This window comes from Sorex araneus, chromosome 7 (genome assembly GCF_027595985.1).
Source record: "Sorex araneus isolate mSorAra2 chromosome 7, mSorAra2.pri, whole genome shotgun sequence".
Lineage (NCBI taxonomy): Eukaryota > Metazoa > Chordata > Mammalia > Eulipotyphla > Soricidae > Sorex > Sorex araneus.
Genome location: NC_073308.1, coordinates 69,471,715 through 69,492,658, shown reverse-complemented (window position 1 = coordinate 69,492,658; position 20,944 = coordinate 69,471,715). Strand labels below are relative to the sequence as shown.

Sequence of the window (20,944 nt, the reverse complement as noted above, 5' to 3'; positions counted from 1 at the left end):
GGCCTTGCCAGAGCTGCCAACCTGTTTCACCCCCCAGACCACATATGGTCCCCCGAGCACTGATAGGAGCCGAGCTGGGGACAGGCCCGAGCACCTCTGGGTGTGGCCCAAACTCTTCTTCCCCTGCAGTGAAACACCTGGAAAGCTGCTAAATCTGGACTCCAGAGAGAAAGGAGCGGGGTCAGGTGCAGACTATTCAACATGAGAGTGACTGGAAGCGGCATTTTAGGAAAACTGGCTACCATGGTACAGAAAGTGGACAAGTCACGTTTAAAAACAAAATTCAGGGCTGGAGTGATAGCACAATGGGCAGGGTCTTTGCTGTGCATGCAGCTGACCCAGGTTCGAGTCCCAGCATCCCATATGGAACCCCGAGCACCGCCAGGAGCAATTCCTGAGTGCAGAGTCAGGAATAACCCCTGTGCATCGCTGGGTGTGACCCAAAAAGGAAAAAAAATTCAAGGCTAGACAGTGGGGAGGGCATTTGCCTGGCTGCCGCTGACCTGGATTCGATTCCCGGCATCCCACAAGGTCCCCTGACCAGGAGCCACCTCCAAGTACTGGGACTAGGCCCTGAGCACTGCTAGATGTGACCTATAGAAAAAATAAAAATCATCCAGATCAATTCAGAGATGCGTTGCAGTTGACTTTATTCAGTGATTCGTGAATTGGGGCAGTATCCCGCCCCCCACCTGGCAAGGTGAAAGGGCTGGGAGGGGTCCTACAAAATGAAAGGCTTTACAGCGAGAGACTGGGAAAAATTCTTACAGGAGGCTGTGCAGGAAGAGGGTGGGCGGAGGGTATTACCGTGCAGATTACCTGCTATTACCAACAGGGCAGGGCAGGATTACATTACAGGGAGGAGTCGAAAATACAACAAAACGAAAGAGTAAATCTTGTTTGGCGCCCTGGATTTAGGAAGACTGACTCCATTTTGGGCTCATGGTTCTTTGTGGGTAGAAAGTTATGATGTTATGATCTGAAAATAGCTCCCTCCCCCCCTACCACCGCCAGGGGCCAGAGCAATAGTACAGCAGGCAGGGCGTTTGCCTTGCACGCGGCCGACCCAGGTTCAGTCCTCAGCATCTCATATGGTGCCCCAGCACCGCCAGGAGTGATTCCTGAGTGCGGAGCTAGGAATCACTGAGCATCTCCTGGTGTGGCCCTAAAACAAAAAATTAAATTAATAAAAATAGTGCCCCTTGGGGCTGGAGAGATAGTACAGCAGGGAGGGCACTTGCCTTGCATGTGGCCAACCCGTGTCCAATCCTAGTACCCCAGACGGTTCCCAGAGCCCACCAGGAGTGATCCTTAAGCACAGAGCCAGGAGTAAGCCCAGAGCACCACTCAGTGTGCTCTCCCAAAAAAATTACACCCCCCAGGGCTGGGACGATAGCACAGCACGTAGGGCGTTTGCCTTGCTCGCGGCCAGCCCGGGTTCGACTCCCAGCATCCCATATGGTCCCCCAGGCACCGCCAGGGGTGATTCCTGAGTGCAGAGCCAAGAGTAACCCCTGTGCATCGCTGGGTGTGACCCAAAAAGAAAAAAAAATCACACCCCCCACACCAGAGAGAAAGCGGAAAGGCACTCTCGGACAGGGAAAGGTGTTGTCCCTCCACATTATCCCTAAGGACCCCGGCAGCCGCCAGCTACCAGAATTCAATGGAAGTGCAGGTACGCGGCTACAGTGACGGCAAACTCCAGGACTCAAGGGAGAGGGGATGGGCCGTCCCTTTCATACCCCGGCCCCATGGAGGTCATGCCCTCAAACTGTCTCCGGCTGCTACTAAAGTTCTTAATGGCTATGACCCAGAGACCGTCACTGTCACTGTCATCCCGTTGCTCATCGATTTGCTTGAGCGGGCACCAGTAACGTTTCCACTGTGAGACTTGTTTGTTACTGTTTCTGGCATGATGAATAGGCCACAGGTAGCTTGCCAGGCTCTGCCATGCAGGCGAGATACTCTTGGTAGCTTGCCGGGCTCTCCGAGAGGGGTGGAGTAATTGAACCCAGGTTGGCTGAGTGCAAGGCAAAGCCCTACCCGCTGTGCTATCGCTCCAGCCCCCAGAGACACACAAAAGAATCGCTAAACTGAGCAGCTCGCTGCAGAGATTTCTCCAGACCCTAATTATTTAAAATTTTAGAGCATGACATCTTATGCTATTCATAACAAGCAATACAAAAGTATGGGGAAGACTGTCTGCCATAGAGGCAGGGGGAGGGGGCAGGGGGATACTGGGGACCTTGATGGTGGAAGATGTCCGCTGGTGGAGGGCTGGGTGTTAGATCATTGTATGACTGAAGCTCAAAAAGGGAAGCTTTGTAACTGTATCTCACAGTGATTAAAAAATAATAATAAAATAATAATAAAATAAAATTAACATTCTAAAAAAAAAAAAAAAAGAGGTCGGGAACTTGCCCAACTTGCCCTGCATTTGTCTGTGGCTGGTTGGCTCTGACCCTGGCTCAGAGCTCAGCACCACAGACGGTCCCAAGGTACCACTGAGGGTCACAGCTGAGCACAGAGCCGGGAACAGCCCCTGAGCACTGCCGAGTCGAACCCACAGCCAAAGGTAAGTAAAAATAACCCCCGCTGAAACAAATCAATGGCACGAATCAATCAGACTTTCACCATGAGATGACCGGGTGCCCCGAGAAACCCTCCAGGAGGACTAACCGCTGCGCAAAAGTGACCCAAGTACCAGTCACCGGCCCCGGTTACCATGTGCTCGTCAAACCCGCACAACTGTAAGTCACTGTAAAATCAGTACTGCTCCTTTCATGGGCGCAAAAAGGAACAGGGGGAGGAAGAACAACTGACGGCCTTCCACTTCCCAACTGCAGAACAAGCCACGACACGCTAGTCACACAGGCTGCCCGGGGGCACGGAACACACACGGAGACAGAGAGAGCACAGACGAGAGCCCAGTAATCGAGTCTCAGAGTTGGCGTGGGTCTCCTGGGGTGCTGGGGAAACGGGCAGGGGTGAGGAGGGGAGGGAGAGACAGACACAGAGAGACAGACAGGGAAACAGAAAGACATACGAGACAGAGACAAAAAGGAGACAGAGAGACAGAGAGAGACAGGGAGACAGAGACATACGAGACAGAGAGAGACAGGGAGACAGAGACATACAAGACAGAGACAGACAGGGGGACAGACATACAGAGGCAGAGAGACATAAGAGACAGAGAGACAGAGACAGGGAGACATACAGAGACAGAGGCAGGCAGACCGAGTGGGAGTGCCGCCATCCTCCTGCTTGACAGGACAAGGTCTCCCGACGGCACCTTGGCCTTCCGACTTCCTGGGAAACTCATCCCTGCGGGCCTCCCCGCAGTGGCTGAGCCAGGAGAGCCGGGACAACTGGCGGCAAGGGGACAGTCTCTTCCTAAGTGGCCTGGCCAGTCAGATACCCACAGGCAGCGATGACCGTGGGCCTCCGCGTAACCACACCCCACACAGGCGTGGACAGCGAGAAGGCCCTGACCCTGGCTGGACCCCGGCACCGAAGGGTCCTGTAGCCTCGGGCCTCACAATGAACCCAGGAGTGGCCCCGGGCCTCTGAGCACTGAGCACGAAAGGAAGGAAAAAGTAGCTACCGAGGTGTCTCCCCTGCACTGTGACGTGACCCAGCGACTGCCACAGCTGATGGGCTCTAAGCCCGGGGCTGAGTGTCCCCAGGTCTCAAGAGGGGCACTGGGACTTGTCGGGAGACGTCTGAAAGATGGACTTGTGGGTGGGCAGCATCGGCCGTTTCTCACCAACACTCAGTCCACTGGCCTCTTCCTCCTGCCCTCCACCCCCCACCGCCCGTCTCTGCCAATTTAAATTAAGAGACAGTACAGTAGGGGGAAGCCCACATAGGCATGTGCACACACACACACACACACACACACACACACACACACACACGCACAAGCACGCACACACACACACACACACACACACACGCTGCGTCCAGAAATCCATTTGCTCACACACTTGGGAGAGATCCTTTCCCAAGAAGACCCCTTCGACAGCCGTAAGCCTCTCCTCCTCGTCCAAATTGGGCTAATGCTCTACATGCAAGAAGACAGGGAGGAAGGCGCCCGAGGGTGGTGTGGCCCAAGGCCAAACAAAAACAAATTACTACTGTATGGATTCCTGGGCCGGGTGTCACTGTGTGTACAGGGGTGTGTGCATGTGTGAGTGCGTGCCTGGACGTGCGAACGTGCCTGTGCGTGCGTGCAGGTGTGTGCGTAGTTGCTGCCCGTGTGCATGTGTGGGGCCTTTCTCAAGCCACCGCCACGCGGCTCTCTCAGACACCTGGGAACCGTCAGCTGAGGATTCACCTGCAGGGAGTCAGGTTCCCAGTGACCGACCCAGGGTCCCCCACTTCAGATTCCCGGGGCCCAGGCGACTGGCCAGGGACAAAGCTGCCCTCTGGGTGCAGCAAATATCCGAACACCAGGAGCTCGACAAGAGAAAGAGCCGCATGCCCAGCCACGCCCAGCGGCACTCAGGGCAACCCGGCAAGACGAGCGAGTCCAGAGAGCGGCCGCGGGGGCTGAGGCCACGCAGGGCACAGCCAGAGGAAGCATGCACACGCACGTGAGTGTGAGTGCACGTGTCCGAGCGTGTGCGAGTACGAGTATATGTGAGGCGCGATGGGTGTGCAAGTGTGAGTGCACGTGTGGATAAGTGTGTGTGCGACCATTTGAACACATGTATGGGAGTGTGTGTGTGTGTGTGTGTGTGTGTGTGTGTGTGTGTGGTGCAGGAGGGGCACCAGGAAAGGCACGAGGGCCAGTGAGTGAGCGCTCCCCTTCCTGGCCCCTGCGTGGCGGGTTCGAGGTGAGGTCTCCAGACGAAACAATCTTGGCGGTGCGCGGCGCACTGCAGCGGGCAGGCGGGGAGATTCTCCCGCACCCCTGTAAACAGACCCTGCAAAAGCAGCCCTGCCCGCAGGCGGGAGGACTGAGCCACGTCTGTTACATGCGGGGGTCCCCAGCTCCATCCCATCTCTGCACGGTTCTCTGAGCACCTCGGGGAGTCGCCCCCTCCAAACTACCAGCTACAGCCTCCCCCCAAAAAGATAAAAACCAAAGCTCTGCCCGGCCTTCAGAGCCCTTCCTGTGAAGGCGATGTCAGAGGCATGTTGGGGGCCCGCAAGAGAGCACGCGGGTTAGGCCCTTGCCTGGCCCACCGGCAACCCCGGCTCGGTCAGCAGCGCTCTCCAGGGCCTCCGGAACCCGGCCAAGAGTGAGCCCTGAGCACAGAGCCAGGAGTACGTCCTGAGCAGCACCGGGTGTGACCCCAAACGAAAAGTAAAGACCAACGCGCCACCCGGAGCGCAGTCATCTGCTCAGCGCCCTGCAGGATGGAGCCGGAACCCTCGGGGCAAACCAACCTCCTCTGGAACCCGGGTCCTGCTCCTTCCCGGCCTCCCCAGGCTTCTCCACCCCACCCCACCCCCACCCGTTTCGACTCCCCCCTCGACTGCGCATGGAGGAGAGGGGCTGCCGCAGCCCCAACCCCCTGGGGCTTGGTGCACCTCGCGTGGGGCAAAAGCAAGGCGAGAGTCCAGCACGCGGCTGACCAGCCTCAGTCGCTGGCGCCCTGTATGGTCCCCGAGCCCTGCCAGCATCGATCCCTGAGCACAGCCGGGTGTGGCCAAAAAGCAAATCAAAAATTAAGACTGCGGACTCAAACTCAGGGGAGCATCACTCTGGACCCTCGCCTCCTCACCACAAACCGTCTTTTCTGGTTTTAACCCTGTGTTTCATTTGTTTCGGTTTGGGGGCCACACCAGGCGGTGCTCAGGGCCTACTCCAGGCTCTGGGCTCAGGGACCACCCCTGGCGGGGCTGGGGGACACATGCAGGGCTGGGGACTCCCACATGCAACAGACGAGCTTCAATCAGATCCAAACCAGCTCAGCGGCAAGCAAAAGTGCCTCGACCCCTGTGCTTCTCTCCAGCCCCGATTTTCATTTTAACTCTGTAGTACAGGCTTGGGGGCGGGAGCCATAGCACAGCGCTTGGGCGTTCACCTTTCACGCGGCCGACCCGAGTTCGATTCCTCCGCCCCTCTCAGAGAGCCTAGCAAGCTACCGAGAGTATGGAGCCCGCGCGGCAGAGCCTGGCAAGCTACCCGTGCATATTGGATATGCCAAAAACAGTAACAAAAACAGTAACAATAAGTCTCTCAATGAGAGACGTTGCTGGTGCCCGCTCGAACAAATCGATGAGCAACGGGATGACAGTGACAGTGACAGTACAGGTTTGAAGCGAGACATCAGCAACCATAGTCGTGGAGGGCTTAAACACCCCAGTCTCACCAATGGAAAGACCAACTGGACAGAAAACCCACAATGCCTTGAAGAGCAACAGCCTGAAAGAAGGGCTTGAGGCAGGTGGGCTTCACTGACATTCGCAGGGCCCCCCACCCCCTGAAAGAGGAAAACACGGTCTTTTCTCAAGCACGAGTTCTACGGGAATATCTCCCCCAGTGCTTCATGGCGCAAATTTCCAGACACAGGGAGAAGAGAAAGAATCAGGATTGGAGAGAGTACAACAAGTGAGGGGCGTGTCCCGCACGCGGCAACCGGGGTTCAATCCCCCCCGCAGGAGTGATCCCTGAGCAGAGTCCTGTAAACATCACAGGGTGTGGCAAAAAATAAAGACAAAACAATCCCAGGTGAACAATCTACACCCATCACCCACCCAAGCCAACATCCTGCTGCATTGGCAGAACCGCTTTTATGGGCAGAATTTATTACCGTCCTTTATCTCGCCCGGTGACTAAAGCAGGTGCTGTGTGCTTTACAGATGAGGCTAGGAGGGCCTCCCCGGGTCACTGGGCGCCCAGGAGCGTGTGCACTTGAAGCGGGCATAGCCTGTGCCAACTGACTCACCCACGCTGGGGGGTGGGAGTGGAGGTCGGGAAAGGAGCGGGCACGAGCCTAGAATCCTGGGATGCCGGATCCATGAGAAGCTCCCACTGTCAGCAAAACGCGAGCTGGGTGAAATGGTGGGAAAAGCAAGAGAAAGCATTTCTGGGCGCCGGGGTCATCCCCGAGGAATCCGGGGCTGGGAACCCCCCTCCCCGCCCGCCCCCACGGCTTCCAGGCCTGGTTAGTCACTGTTTCCTGCCCGAGCCTTCCCAGTCCGCCGGATGCAGGCCAGGGGCCGGCGCTGCCCCCAGCCAGCGGCCCCTCTCGCGCCCCTGCACGTGCCCAGGGAGCGGGGACCCCCGGGGAAAGCCCGGTCCCCAGCTGCTGGCCTTCCAGCGCGGGCACCACCACCGGCCCACGCTCCCCGGCCCGTGACGCCCAGCAAGTGTCCGCCCCGGGCCGCCCCCCACGCTGCTCTCCCTCCCCCGCGGCCAGGCGGCATAGCTCCGGAGGGTGGTCTCGCCGCCCACACCCCGGGTCCTCGGGCGCCCGGTGAGTCACCAGGCGGCACCGCCCCCGCCGCAGCTCCGCACTTAACCGTTCCCGACGCTGCCAGCCAGCGCCGGTGCCAGCCCTGCCAGGACACCCTCTGCACCACCCCCGGCCCCAGGACGGCGGCGCCACCTCCAGCAGCGGCTAACGTGGCGCTGGGGGCGGGGGCTCGGAGAGGGGCGCGGAGCTGAGCCCACCTGCTGGAGACAGATGCAAGGTCGGCGCGCCCGGGCCCCCACCCCCGCGCCGCCCCGGGACGCCGTCGGGCCGCCCTCGGCTCTCCGGGACGCCCCCCGCGCTTCGCCGCGGCCGCCCCGGGCTCCAGGGCGCAGGGTGGGCGCCCCGGCGCGGCGCACACGTGTCCCGGGGGCCCCGGCCCCGCAACCGTCTCCAGACTCCCAGGCTCTGGGCGCTTCCATCGCACCCACGGGCGGGGGGGCGCGCGTCCCTGCCAAGCGGCTCAGCGGGCCCCGCGCGGCCCCGGAGACCCCACGCGTTCCCTCGGCGCCGGCCCGCCCGGGGGTCCGCGGCGCGCGCCGGGGAGGGGGCGGCGGGCCGAGGGGCCCCCGCGCGCCGCCCGCGGGCGCCGCGATCCCGCGCCCCCCCGCTCCGCGCCGCCGCTGGTAGCGCCCGGCCGGCCGGCGCGCGGCCCGCAGCCACCCGCCCGCGGCAGTCGGTGCCGCCGCCCGAGCCGCCGCGCAGCCCCCGGGACCCGCGCCCGGAGCCCCCGAGCCCCGACCGCGGCGGTTGGCGCGGCGGCGCCCGCCCGGCATGTTGCAGAGCCCGCGGCGCCTGTGCTCCGCGCTGCTGCGGCCCGACGCGCCGCGCCCGCGCCGCCGGCCCCCCGCCCGCCGCCCGCCCGCCGCGAGCGCCGCCGCCCCGCCAGGTGAGCCGCGCGGGGACCCGGGCCGGGCACGGGGCGGGGGCCGGCCGGGATGGGGGGCGGCGCGCGGGGGCCGGCCGGGATGGGGGGCGGCGCGCGGGGGCCGGGCCGGGATGGAGGCGGCGCGCGGGGACCGGGCCGGGATGGAGGCGGCGCGCCGGGGGACGAGATGGGGACCGGGATGGGGGGCGGCGCGCTGGGGGGACGGGGACGGGGACCGGGATGGGGGGCGGCCGGGATGGAGGAGAGCCGGCCGGGTGGACGCGGTACGGGCCGGGCTGGAGGGCGGCGGGCCGGGATGGACGCGGCGTGGGCCGGGATGGACGCGATCCGCCCCGGGGTGGACGCGGCGCGTGCCCGGGTGGACGGGGCCGGGGCGGGTTCCCCCTGCATCCTGGACGCTTCTGACCTTCCTTCCCTTCCCCGGTCCTGCCGAGACCCCTCGGGTCTTCAGGCGCCTTGTTTTGGTTCCCCCCCTGTTTGAGTTACATGGGGGCGAATTTTTATTATTAAAAAAAAAAATGGGAAAAAATATCGGGGCCGGAGCGATAGTCCAGCGGAGAGGGCGCTTGCCTTGCACGCGGCCCACCCGGGTTTCGATCCCTGAGCACCCCCGGGGTGGGGGGAATGGGTAGAGGGGCCTTGGGGGTGCCGTGAGGCTCCCGCACAGCCCGCTAAGCGGCTGAAAACCAGCGACCGTGACTTTTGAATTTTCTTCTCAAGTTCTGATGCACACTTGTTTGGCCTAAGACGGGCGGTGGGCTGAGGGTGGGTCTTGCACGCGGGTGAGTTGCTGGGGGCACCCCTGGTGGTGCTCAGGGCCTGCCTCTGGCTCTGCGCCCTGGGGTCCCACCGGAGTAGGGAGTTTTCCTTTCTTTCCTCCTTAATACCCAGGACGCTGTGTGCCCTGGAGAGCTGGTTAAGGTCTGGCCGGGGCAGGGCAGTGCCCCTGTGCCCAGCCAGTTTTATGCATCATGGATTCCCTTCCCCCTTTTCCCCCACCTCCGTGAAGGTGCAAAATTACTTGTGGGTTACTCAGACTCTTAAAGGTGAGAAACAGTTTCTCTTTCAGAGCCCTCAGTGTCTTGGTATTTGGGTTGGTGCTCAAGCGAAACGTTGGCGGAGGCTTCTCTAGATTATAATGCTTGCATTGGCTCTACAGTATTTGGACTCCTTATTTATTGATGAAGACTAAGCAGCAGAAAGTATGAGGAACTTTTTTTTTTTTTGAATGATAAATGTGATCATCCAAGGGGCTAGATAGTATTGTGTGTAGGGCACTTGCCTTGCAAGTAGCCAGCCCCGGTTCGATCCGTGGCACTCCGTAGGGTCTCCCCTACACCACCAGGAGTAACCCCTGAGCGTCGACAGGTGTGGTCACCCCAAAAAATATTTTTTTAAAAGTGATTATTCAAAATGGAATTGAAGCGGGCGGGTGGAACTGTCCAGCTGTGGGGGCTGCTGTGTGCAGCCGGAGGAGAGGCCGCGCCTGCCCTTATCTCCGGTTCCCTCCGGCCTGGAGGCACAGCAGGGGGTGTGAGATGCAGATGGGGTGAGGTGCGCTGGGCCCGCCTGAGGCCCGCCTGATAGCCCGTCCGCTGTGAGAGGGTTGGAACCCGGAAAGGGGTTTCAGCGACGGATCAGGAGGAGGGGAAAGGCCTCGAAGAATCTCAGAGCACTGCAGGTACTCACTGCCAGCTCCAGGCAGCCTGCGGTTCACTGCTGTTTATTTGTGTTTGTTTCCACCGGCTTGGGTGCAGGGGGGTTGCCCCCTGCTGTTCTCGGGGCACCCCGGGGGGCTGGCACCCTACCCCGGGCACAGTTCATGGAGCTGTCCTCTCTGGCCCGCCGCTGTGCACTTAGAAACTGCTCGGGGCAGAGGTTCTAGGTACAGGCTGTTTGGGGCTTTTGCTGTAATTATGTCTTGGTTTAGGGGCCACACCCTGTGGAGCTCCGAGCTTACTCCTGGCTCTGTGCTCAGGGGTCCCTCCTTGACAGGCTCCGGCGACCCTATCGGGTGCCAGGGCTCAGACCCGGGCCAGCTTCACGCAAGGCACACGCCCTCCCCGTGGTTCCTGCCGCCTGTTTGGGTGTTTTTGATCTGGAGGGCAGGACTGTGAGAAGGAGCTTGCGGCTCGGCGGGGGAGGTGAGATCCGCAGCAGGAAGTAAGTGGGTGTTTCACGCCGCCCCTCTTGTGCATTCAGTAGGAGCTTCCTGGGCCCAGGCTGTGCTGGTGTCTCGGGCCGGAGTAGGACTGGGATGGGAGGTGAAGGTGTGTTTGGGGAACGCCAAGTGGGCCGGGGGGGGGGGGGGGCACCTGGCGGGTCCCCTGAGCTCGGGCGCTGCTTAGCTGCTGTGTCCAGGCCTGCGAGGGACAGGCCGGGCGCTGCTGTTGCCCTCTGGTTCGGAGCCGCTCGCTGGCTCTGCGCTCGGGGGTCTCTCCGGGCCGGGTTCCGGGAGCATATGGGGTGCCAGGGATCGAACCCGGGTTGTTGGTGCGCAGGGCCCGTCTCTCGCCCTCGTGCTCTCGGGGCTGTGGGGACCGCTGTTGTGGTCCGCGTCCTGCGGGGCGTGCCCAGCACCCAGCACCCGGCTGCCCTGGCCTCAGCCGCGTCACGCCCTTTGCGGTGATGGAAAAGTCGCTTCTGCCTCCCGGGGTCCGGCCTGCCCCTGGGGAAGAGTCTCGGGGAGGGGACTCGCCTAAGTGCTCTCCGGGGAGGGGCCGAGGCGTCAGTGCTCTTGCTTAGGCCTCCCCTGATGTGGGAGGGCTCCGGGGGTTCTCCGGGGGCTGCTGAGCCCCTGCGTGGCTCTCCCGGGCCGTGTGGCCCCGGCCTGTCCTCTCCCCGCGTGCCGCCCGCCTCAGGCCTGTGTTTCCTGCCGCCGCTTCTCCTTTCTGAGGCCCACCCTTCCCGCGGCCCTGTCCAGCTGATGGGCCACGGTTTCTGCTTCCGCGGGCACTTCTGTAATACTGGGAAAGGCGTGACAGCCACGGAGGCCCTGGGCTCCCCCTGGCCCACCCCTGCACCTCCTGACTCACCCCTGCTGCCTCTTCTCTGGCCTCACCCCTGCCTCTGTCCCGACCTCACCTCTGCCTCTTCCCTGCCTCGTCCCCTGCCTCTTCCCGGATCACAGGACAGCAGGGAGGAGGCTCTCTGGCCTCTCGGGGTCCCGAGGCCACTGCCCCCTGCAGGTCCAGCCCTTCCGCCCTCCGCCTTTGTTTCCAGGGAGCCCCAGAGCTGCTCTTGGAGTTTGGAGCCTGTTCTGGGGGGCAGCTCTGCATTCCAGAGGGGGGTGGACCAGAGGCGTCCGCCCCCCTCTGGTTTCCGAGCAGAGGATCTGGCTGGAGGCACGGCCCGAGGCCAGGGAGCAGCAGGGAAACCGAGGCCCGAGCACATCTCGGCGGCACCCTGAGGAGAGACAGTCTTCATCCCGAGCCTCCCTGCGGGCCCCCCACCCCCTGAAAGAAAGCAGTCGCCATACGGTGACCATGTGGGTCCCCTGCCGTCCGCTACGTGGCATTGGTGTCGGGGGCCCCGGTCCAAACACGGTGCCCCCACAAGGCCGATTGCCAGCCCTCTCCCGACTGACGGCTCAGAAGTGGGAAAGGCAGTGTGGCTGGGTTTGTGGGGTCGCAGGGGCGTGAGCAGGGGGAAGAGGAAGGAAGAAGGCGGGCATAGCGACACCAGGGCACAGTCTGCAGGAAGGGCGCCCCGGGGAGGAAGAGGCACATCTAGACGCTTCCAGGAGGCTGGGTACGCGCAGACTAACACTGTCCTGGTGGAAGCCTGGGGGAGTGTCCCCGGAACCGGAGAACCCGGGAACTTTGGAGAGCTGGGGGCGGGGGGGGGGCAGGCTTTTGACAGACACTCCTCCATGGCCCAGGAGAAGGTTCTGGAAGGTAAAGATCCGAGCTGGGAGTCAGAGGGTCGCCCTGAGCATTCGCCTGAGGGAAAGTGGCCTTTCGCCTCGCACCTGGCCGGGGTGAGGCGGGCCGGGCTGGGGCTTGGTGTTGGGTTTGGTCCAGGCACTGTTACTTTATCCGTTTCCTCTTCCTCCGTTTCCCCGAGAAGCGTGACTTGTCCAGCGCTGCCAGAAGTCCTGGTGGGCTGTTGCTCGCGGTGGCCCCGTTGGAGCCCGGGCGGGCGGGCGGGGTGGCCAGTGTCAGCCCAGCTGCTGTGGGTCTCCCAAGGTGACACGGCAGCTCCCCTCCTGGGCCGGACGGCGGGACCCCGTGCAGGGCGTGCGGCGAGGGCCGGCCCCGCGCTCCAGCTGTCCGCCCGGCCTGCCGGAAGGTCGCCAGCCCGTCCTCGGGCCCAGGTGCTGGTATTTTTAGCCGCCGTGGTGCCAGCTGTGACCTTCAGGAGGACCAGCACATGGCTCGCTGAGGGCTGGACACGCTGTCCGTGACAGTGACGTCAGCAGCAGGGCTGGACTTGGGCCCCGGCCTGACCCTGTGTCCCGGGGCCCAGGCAGTGTCCGCGGGACACCCCGCCCTGTGCTCACCCCAGCGCCCCTTGCAGAAGGCCGGTGCTGGGGCCTGGTGGCCACCACGCAGCCCAGCACTGGCCCTGACTGGAATGACCCCAGGTCACTGCAGCGGGGCCCCGAGGCTCTGCTGGAGCCATTCGGGGGGCTACCAGGAGGCCGCCTGGCGTCTGTCCGTCCCAGACCTGCAGCTCGGCTCACACCGGGGAATGAGCACCTCCGGGGGCCTGCCCCGCCCCTACTCTGCTTGGGGGTCTCGCAAGGTCCCGACACTCCAGCGCGTGTGTGGGGAGCCCCCAGGATCCTGCTGAGTGCACCAGCCAGCAGGTGGCAGTGTGGGGCTGCTGCTCCCGCAGAGCCGTGCCTGACTCCCAGCCCCCACCCGTGTGCTGGGGTGCAGCGGGCAGCCCCCTCAGAAGAGCTGGGCCCAGGCTCCAGCTGGGAGCACTCACTCGGGGACTCCGGGGGCTCCCGGCAGCTGCTCCCTGGGTGAGGCCCCAGACCAGCTGCAGCCGGGAGCACGCGGGGGGGGGGGGGGGCTGGGGCCTGGGTCTGGGGGAGCACGCGGTGGGGAGGGGCTGGGGGCGGGTCTGGGGAGCACGCGGGGGTGGGGCTGGGGCCCGGGTCTGGGGGAGCACGCGGGGGGGGGGGGCTGGGGCCCGGGGCTGGGGGAGCACGCGGGGGGGGGGCTGGGCCCAGGTCTGGGGGAGCTGCTTCCTGACAGGCTGCACCTGCTGTTGCTGAGGCGCGGCAGGTCCTGTACCAGCCCCCCCGGCAGTCACATGCCCACCCCAGTGGTCACCTCAGGGAGACAGTGACAGTGATCCCGGTGTCTGAGACTGCGCACAGGCATGTGTGTGTGCACGTGTGTGTGCACGTGTGTACGCGCGCACTTTCCATCCCTCTCAGACTCTTGTGGCTCTAGTGGATCCCTGTGGCTGTCCCCAGCGGCCACGCTTCTCGCAGTTCCTGTGCTGCGGGTGGGTGTGGGTGTCGGGGACACGGGGACAGCTATGGGCCTACGTTCCTCAGGCGCGGCCTCGGAGCCAGCCTGCGTCCAGCGCGCCCCACCGTGCCCGCCGTGGTCAGGGAGGTTTGCTGGGCCTGTGCGGTGCCCCCGTCTCATCTCCCGCTGGCAGAGAAACAGGGGGTGGGCGGGGGTCCCTCCCGCCGGGGGGCACTGGCTGTGCCCTGGTGACCCGCTTCTCCTCTCCGCAGTCACGCCCATGGGCAGCGGCACGAGCCGCCTCTACAGCGCCCTCGCCAAGAGCCTGCCCGGCGCGGCGGCCCAGCACCCGGCCTACCTGGCGGCGCCCGAGCCCGAGCCGCTGGAGCCGCTGGAGCCGCAGGAGCTGCTAGCCGAGTGCAGGGCCGTGCTGCAGGGCCGGCCGCCCCGCTGCCGCAGGGACTTCGTGGCCGCGCGGACCGACAGGCCCAGCCGGCACCCGCCCATCCGAGTCATGCAGTGGAACATCCTGGCGCAAGGTGGGCCTGCGGGCAGGCGCGGGGTCGGGCCCTCCCCTCCTCACCCCCCCACCCCCAGATCCGTGTGCTGCTCCTCACGGGGGGGCCTGGCTGCTGGGGGAAGGCCCTTGCGTGGTCCTCGGGATCGAGGAAACAGTTAAAAAGATTTTTGGTTTAGGAAAAGAGATGTGGGGCTGGAGCCATAGCACAGCGGCGAGGGCATTTGCACGCGGCCGACCCGGGTTCGGTTCCCAGCATCCCATAGGGCCCCCTGAGCACCACTAGGAGGAATTCCTCAGTGCAGAGCCAGGAGTGACTCCTGTGCACCGCCGGGTGTGGCGCTAAATAGATAGATAAATGAGACGTTTGTGGCCGCCCCTGGCAGCCGCCTCGCTCAGGCCCCGCAGTGTAGGCACAGAACAGGCTCCTCCGCCCTCCCCGGCTCAGCATCACGGTGCTCGGGGCTCGGCCCGCACTCGGAGACACTGCGAGACCGTCCACGGAGGGCCGGGAGGGTGGTCCCTCCCACGTGATTCCCCGGCTGCGGAGAGTCACGTGGGCCCCCCCAGGCTCAGGTCCAGCAGGAGTCCCCAGAGGCCACCTGGGAAGCACGTCGGGGGCTACTCACTCCCGGGAGGGGGTGTTTGCAGAGCCCGGGAGGCGGAGGCGGGGTCTGGGGCCGTGGGGGCTGGCCGCTGTCCCGGTCCCCCGGGCGAGGGGGCCGAGGCCACCGGCCTGCCCCTCCTGACGGGCTGTCCGTTGCAGCGCTCGGGGAAGGCAAGGACAACTTCGCGCGGTGCCCGGCGGAGGCGCTGCGCTGGGAGGAGCGCAAGTGCCTGATCCTGGAGGAGATCCTGGCCTACCAGCCCCACGTCCTGTGCCTGCAGGAAGTCGACCACTACTTCGACACCTTCCAGCCGCTGCTCGGCCGCCTGGGCTACCAGGGCACCTTCTTCCCCAAGCCCTGGTCCCCGTGCCTGGACGTGGAGCACAACAACGGCCCCGACGGCTGCGCCCTGTTCTTCCTGCAGAGCCGCTTCCGGCTGCTCGACACGGCCAACATCCGGCTGACGGCCATGACCCTCAAGACCAACCAGGTGGCCATCGCCCAGACGCTGGAGTGCAAGGAGTCCCGGCGGCAGCTCTGCGTCGCCGTCACCCACCTGAAGGCGCGCACGGGCTGGGAGCGCTTCCGCTCGGCCCAGGGCTGCGACCTCCTGGAGAACCTGCAGAGCATCACGCAGGGGGCCAAGCTCCCCCTCATCGTGTGCGGGGACTTCAACGCCGAGCCCAGCGAGGAGGTGTACCAGCACTTCGCCTCGTCCAGCCTCAACCTGGACAGCGCCTACAAGCTGCTGAGCGCCGACGGGCAGTCGGAGCCGCCCTACACCACCTGGAAGATCCGCACGTCGGGCGAGTGCCGGCACACGCTCGACTACATCTGGTACTCGCAGCAGGCCCTGAGCGTGCGCGCCGCGCTGGCCCTGCTCACCGAGGAGCAGATCGGACCCAACCGCCTGCCCTCCTTCCACTACCCCTCGGACCACCTGTCCCTGGTGTGCGACTTCAGCTTCAACGAAGAGCCCAGCGGGCGCCTGTAGGCACGACCCGCGCCTCCGGGGAAACCTTTGCCATTAAAGCCTCTGGCTCCCGACGCAGGCCTGTCCCTCGGGTGTGATCGCTGTGTGTGCTCTCGCAGGCCGCGCGCAGGGGGTGGGCTGGCGGGCTCCTCCCGCGCTTCCTGTGCGAGCTGCCCCCTGCGTCCCGACACCCCGTCCAAAGAGGTGCCCGCCTGCCCCCACCTCAGCCCGGCCCTCCTGCGTCTCTCTCTCGGTGGGGTTTGGAGATGTCAACCAGACACACACGGCAATATTTATTTTTTATATCCTCGTGTGAAAATTAAAATAAACGGTAGCATTATGGACACTCGAGACGCACGCAGAACCCGAGGTGCCGAGGGGTCTGTCGCAGCTCGCCGGCTCTCGGCAGCCCCAGGCGGGCCCAGAGGGGCGCGTTTGCTCCTCCGAGGGGACTCCGAGTTGGGGTGCCCTCACCTGCCTTTCCCAAGCCGTCATGAGCTCAGGCGCCCCGTGTCCACGTACGGCCGCACAGTCACGGGGAACTCGGTTCCGGCCCTGCGCGTGTACAGTTTGACACTAATAAATGACCCCTTCAGGCTCGAGCGTTGAGTCCTTTGTTAGTCGGCGGATCCGGGGGCAGGGGTTCTGCGGCTCCCCTTCCACTCAGACCCACAGACCCTGACCCCCGGCCTCAGCCTGGCCCTGACTGAGCACAAAGCACGAGACTAGCGCTGGGTGGGGAGATGGGGCCGGAGGAGAGGGACCCCCCCATGAGCCACGCTGGCAACGCCCCCTCCACACTCAGGGCCCGGCCGCTCTGAGCCCCCTGAGCTGTTGGCAGCTTACTGGGAGAGAAACACGAGAGGCTCCTAGCGTTGCAGACAGTGCCCCGGGTGCCGCTCTGAACCATTCTGAAGCACCGAGACTTGACAATGGCCGTTTCTGACCTGCCGAGGTCAGGTTGCAGGCTGTCGGACCGGAGGCTAATTTTAGTACAGGCGCGGCCCAGAGATGAACGCTTGCGTAAGGCGCTGGAGTGGGTGGGGGCTGGGGGTGGGGGTGCCGTGCTCAGGGGACCACAGTGCAGAGCTGGGGTCTCAAATTGGTGGCGAGGGTGCCGGAGTCCCCCCGGTGCAAACGCCTCACCCCATAGCCTCAGTGCAATGAATTTTGTTTCGGGGAGGGGTGGGGGGTGGGGGGTCACGCCCAGCTGCACTCAGGGTCCTTTGGGGATTGAACCTGGGCCAGCCACGTGCAGGCGAGTGTGTGGCCAGCTCCGGCCCAGGGCTTCTCTCAGAGTGCTCTAGGCAGGCTCTGGGCACAGGCAGGCCCGCTTGGCCGTGGGGAAGGCCTGGGGCACCAGCGGACTGGGGCGACAGAAAGGTCTCCACACCCCCGGCCTGTTTCCATCCGGCAGAGCCTCACCCGGCCGGTGGCCGCCCCCAGAAATATCTGTCAAGTGCTGCAGAGAGTGACCATCACTGAGGTGGGCAAAGGCACGCCCTGCACTTCTCCGCCGGCCGCCAGCCTCCACCACCTCTAGGGGAGCCCCCCTCACCCCCAGAGAAACTCAGGGGTGGGGGGAACCAGTGCACTGCCCGAGAGGTCCCCCGGGCAGGCGAAGGGCATAGGATGACAATTTGCTTCCTAAACTTTTTGAGGTCGTGTACCCCGGTCCTATCCCTGGTCCCGATGTCCACGTACTGTGGGGTCCACAAAGTCCCAGAAACTTTTAAAATCCCACCCGGGTGTTTAACAGTGCGGGAGAGAGTGGGGGAGGCGTTTGCCAAGCGTATGCATATTCCATCCCGGCCTCATCTACGGCTCCCTGAGCACGACCAGGTGAGCCCAAACACCAGAAGGTAATAAAGCAGACCCAGCTCGAGGCAGGGGCAGCCCCGAGGCTCTGGGGGGTCTCAGGCTGGCTCAGTGGCCGGACGCTCCAAACCCAGCGGTAGCGGCCCCCCTGACTGAGTTGTCTCAGCCGGGCTGTGTTCGCTCTGCCTCGTCGCCTTGGACACTAGGCGCACTTCCCTGGACGGGGTTACCGTCACTTACTCTTCCAACAGGTGAACGGCTTGAAATTCTTGCGAGTTACACAGGTCAGGTCTAGAACGCTAAGCGTGAGAGGGGCCGGCCAGACGAGGAAGCAGGACGGCACACTGGTGGATTCTGGATCTGGCTGTGCAGGTCGGCACACCTGAAGGGGACGTGGGGAGACCCCGCAGCACTCGGGTCATTTATTCCGGGACTAACCTTCCCTCTCCCCGAGCTCCCTTTTGGAGGTGCGGGCTCAAGTTTAACTGCACCCAGGGGGTGAGTTCTGTTTCTCTGTTGAGTCCAAAGTCTTGCTGAGAAGTTCTTGTTCCTAATACAAGGAACAGAGCAACGGTTTCTTCAAGCAGTCCCGATTCTGATTTGCGCTTCAGAACCAGAGTTTGTTTAAACTGCTCCAACCTCTTGGAACCGCTTGGAACCGCTTCCCTCTATCCGGGTCGGCTTTCCAGATCTATCTCGTCAAACTAAAATGGCCTGATTCGCATCAGTGAGCCTCAGGTGACTCGGCCCTTCTAAAACTAGAATCCTCCTCTGAAAAACTGGGCTCAGTTCAGTCCGTTGAAGGTGGTAGGCTGAGCTAAAGCAGATCAATCCCCGGCACCACACACGTCAGGGACCACGGCCAGGAAACTGCCAGGGGTCACTCCTGAGCAGAGCCAGGAACAGCCCCTGAGCACAGCAGGCCTCGCCTCGTAGAGGTTGTTTTGGGAAATAGTCAAGTGTTTTCGACGATGGCAGCACTGCTGGAAATACCATACAGAACCTCCCACGCCCTCTGAAGACAAGGCGCGGTGAGGTGGGATTTCACTAGACTGGGTCCATACGTGAGCTTTTAAGTCATTTGTAACACAGCACTCAGTGCGAACGGAGAAGTCGCCTTAAGTGGAGGGCCATGCCAAGCCCTGATTTAACTGGCCCAAGCACAAACTGGGCCGTGGGGGTGTGACATCTCCCCAGGGGACCTGGTATGCAGCAAGGTCGCCACTCCTGTCCTCCAACTCAGAAGCACCGTCGGTGACCCGGAGGGCTTTCTGGCCCCGATCTCCTCAAGGCACCAGAAACCCTGTGTTCCAAGGACACCCGAGCACTGCCAGAAGGCTGTGGGGGCCCCTTGGGCAGCTGCGGGGGCTCAGGCCAGCACGAGGGAGGACGTGCTGTGGAGGAGGGACCGGAGACCCCGACTCATACACAGTGGAAGCGCGAACAGGAAAGGAGGTGCTGGAAGGCTGTGAGCTCAGGGGCACGTGGGCAACGGGCACTGTGTGGGGAGAAGCGGCTTCGAGGCGCCTGCCCTGTGCGGGGACAGGAGCACCCCAAGGACACAGCGGGCAGAGGCCAGTCGCTGGGCCCCAACAGTGTCCACAGCACCTCCGGGCAACGCTGCTCTCCCAGCCACCACCCTGCCCCGCCCTGCTGGTCCCCAGGGAAATTTCTCCCAAAGGCCCACCTCGCTTCCTCTGCACTTTGCAAACCTAGTTCTGAAGCTTCTGCTCTGAGGCGCGGTCACCGCCAAGAGCAAAGTCCAGTCCAGGACAGAGCGGTCCAGAAAGATGCTCTGCAGGGCTGGGCCAGCGAGGACTGGGAGAACAGGGCACCGCGGGCATCTCAGAAGGCTCCCGGGGAGGGAGCAGCGGCCACTGCAGTGGCGGGATTCGGTCTGAGCCACAGGCTCTGAGCTCAGGTGACCACGTGTTCGAGGACGCACATGGGCTGGCTGCCGGGTAAGACGAGCACCTTCAGCCCCGAGCTCTCCAACCCTGGGAGAGGAGCTTCCCAAGACTCCAGCCGTGGAACCTGGGCAGAGACTGCCGAGGTTTCTAGGAGGGCCCTCAGCTGGTGACTGTCACGTAGGAGCAGCCAAAAGATCTAAAACAGAAGAGAATTCATTTGGACACTGGAATTAGAGAAATTAGCCCGTGGAATTAGAGAAACCCATCCCACAGCTAGAGTGTGTGTGTGTGGGGGGGGGGGGGGGTGGGGGGAGACGGCGCCAGGTGGCCGGGGGCGAGCCCTCGTCCCCAATCCCCAGACCCAGAGCTAGGGCAGAATCGCTCCAATATCCCCAGTCTGACCACCACGCACGCACAGACCGCCAGAGACAGCGAACTTTAGACGAGTGCGGGTTATCCTGCCAAGCACAGGGTCTAAACCCTCAACACCGGGGCTGGAGCGATGATAGCACAGTGGGTAGGGCGTTTGCCTTGCACGCGGCCAACCCAGGTTCGATTCCCAGCAACCCATATGGTCCCCTGAGCACCGCCAGGAGTAATTCCTGAGTGCAGAGCCAGGAGTAACCCCTGTGCATCGCCAAGTGTGACCCAAAAAAAGCAAAAGATAAATAAATAAATCCTCAACACATGGACCCAATGCTTCCGACTGCTGTCTGGGGAAGGCCCCAAGAGGATGGCAAAGCAGAGAGGAGCCAGGGCAGCCAGAGCGCCGAGATACCGCGTGAGACCTCGAGCTCACTCGAGAGCCGGGCAGTGGGCTGGAACCGTGACCAGGGGGTCCCTGCAGGTGGGCAGGAGAGCAAGGACGGGCCTGGAGGAGTAGATGCGCCCACACGAGGGGCCCAGCCGGGACCGACTCGTGGACGGAGGTGGAGGCGCGGCATGGCAGCTCAGTGCGGCTCTGACGCAGACACAAGCCCACGGTCTCCTGCTTGCTCAGGCTGGAGCAAACGCCCTACCTGCCCGATTCAGTCAGCGCCAACAGGTGAGGACGTGCTGGGTGTCCGACTGCAACTCGACACCTCAGCGTACTTAATCCGAAAGACACAAAGAAGCGTTCGGTAGTGACGGGCAAGCTAGGCGGGCGTGGCCGAAGCGAATCACAAGCAAAGAACACGGCGGGTCAATGACGTCCACCCGTAGTTCTGAGCCACACACAGCATGGCCTAAGTTCGCGGTAAGCGTTACCAACTGCAAGCAATATCTGCGTCTCCAGGGAGGGCCCCGCTTGCCTCACACTGGCTGAAAGATGCCAAACCAGACCCATCGAGCGTGACTCCCGGTCCGAAACTCAAGACAGAATCAAGTGCCAG

The 20,944-nt window shown here is 63.2% G+C and overlaps 1 protein-coding gene and 1 long non-coding RNA gene across 4 annotated transcripts; one reads left to right on the top strand and one right to left on the bottom strand.

The window, feature by feature from the left end:
* Positions 1–648: 648 nt before the first annotated feature.
* Positions 649–7,953, bottom strand: LOC129406593 (uncharacterized). Its single transcript, XR_008631091.1, has 3 exons — positions 7,628–7,953; positions 6,900–7,003; positions 649–1,165 (listed from the first exon to the last, which is right to left on the bottom strand). It is a non-coding gene; the product is annotated as an uncharacterized LOC129406593 (long non-coding RNA).
* NOCT (nocturnin) lies at positions 7,508–16,445 on the top strand. 3 transcript variants are annotated; one of them, XM_055144839.1, is made up of 3 exons: positions 7,508–7,647; positions 14,018–14,284; positions 15,029–16,445. In XM_055144839.1, the coding sequence occupies exons 1-3, from the start codon at positions 7,641–7,643 to the stop codon at positions 15,862–15,864; spliced, it is 1,110 nt and encodes a 369-aa protein (XP_055000814.1). In that variant the 5' UTR covers positions 7,508–7,640; the 3' UTR covers positions 15,865–16,445. The 3 variants fall into 3 exon arrangements, with proteins under 3 accessions (XP_055000814.1, XP_055000812.1, XP_055000815.1); XM_055144837.1 differs by lacking the exon at positions 7,508–7,647 and adding an exon at positions 8,118–8,316; XM_055144840.1 differs by lacking the exon at positions 7,508–7,647 and adding an exon at positions 12,911–13,288.
* The last annotated feature ends 4,499 nt before the right edge of the window (positions 16,446–20,944 follow it).

What these genes read in the sequence shown, in the direction of transcription:
- NOCT (XM_055144837.1), top strand. Translation starts at nt 8,202, where the DNA reads ATGTTGCAGAGCCCGCGGCGCCTGTGCTCCGCGCTGCTGCGGCCCGAC. An exon ending in GAGCGCCGCCGCCCCGCCAG is followed by an intron (nt 8,317 to 14,017) that starts GTGAGCCGCGCG and finishes TCCTCTCCGCAG; the next exon opens with TCACGCCCATGGGCAGCGGC. An exon ending in GTGGAACATCCTGGCGCAAG is followed by an intron (nt 14,285 to 15,028) that starts GTGGGCCTGCGG and finishes TGTCCGTTGCAG; the next exon opens with CGCTCGGGGAAGGCAAGGAC.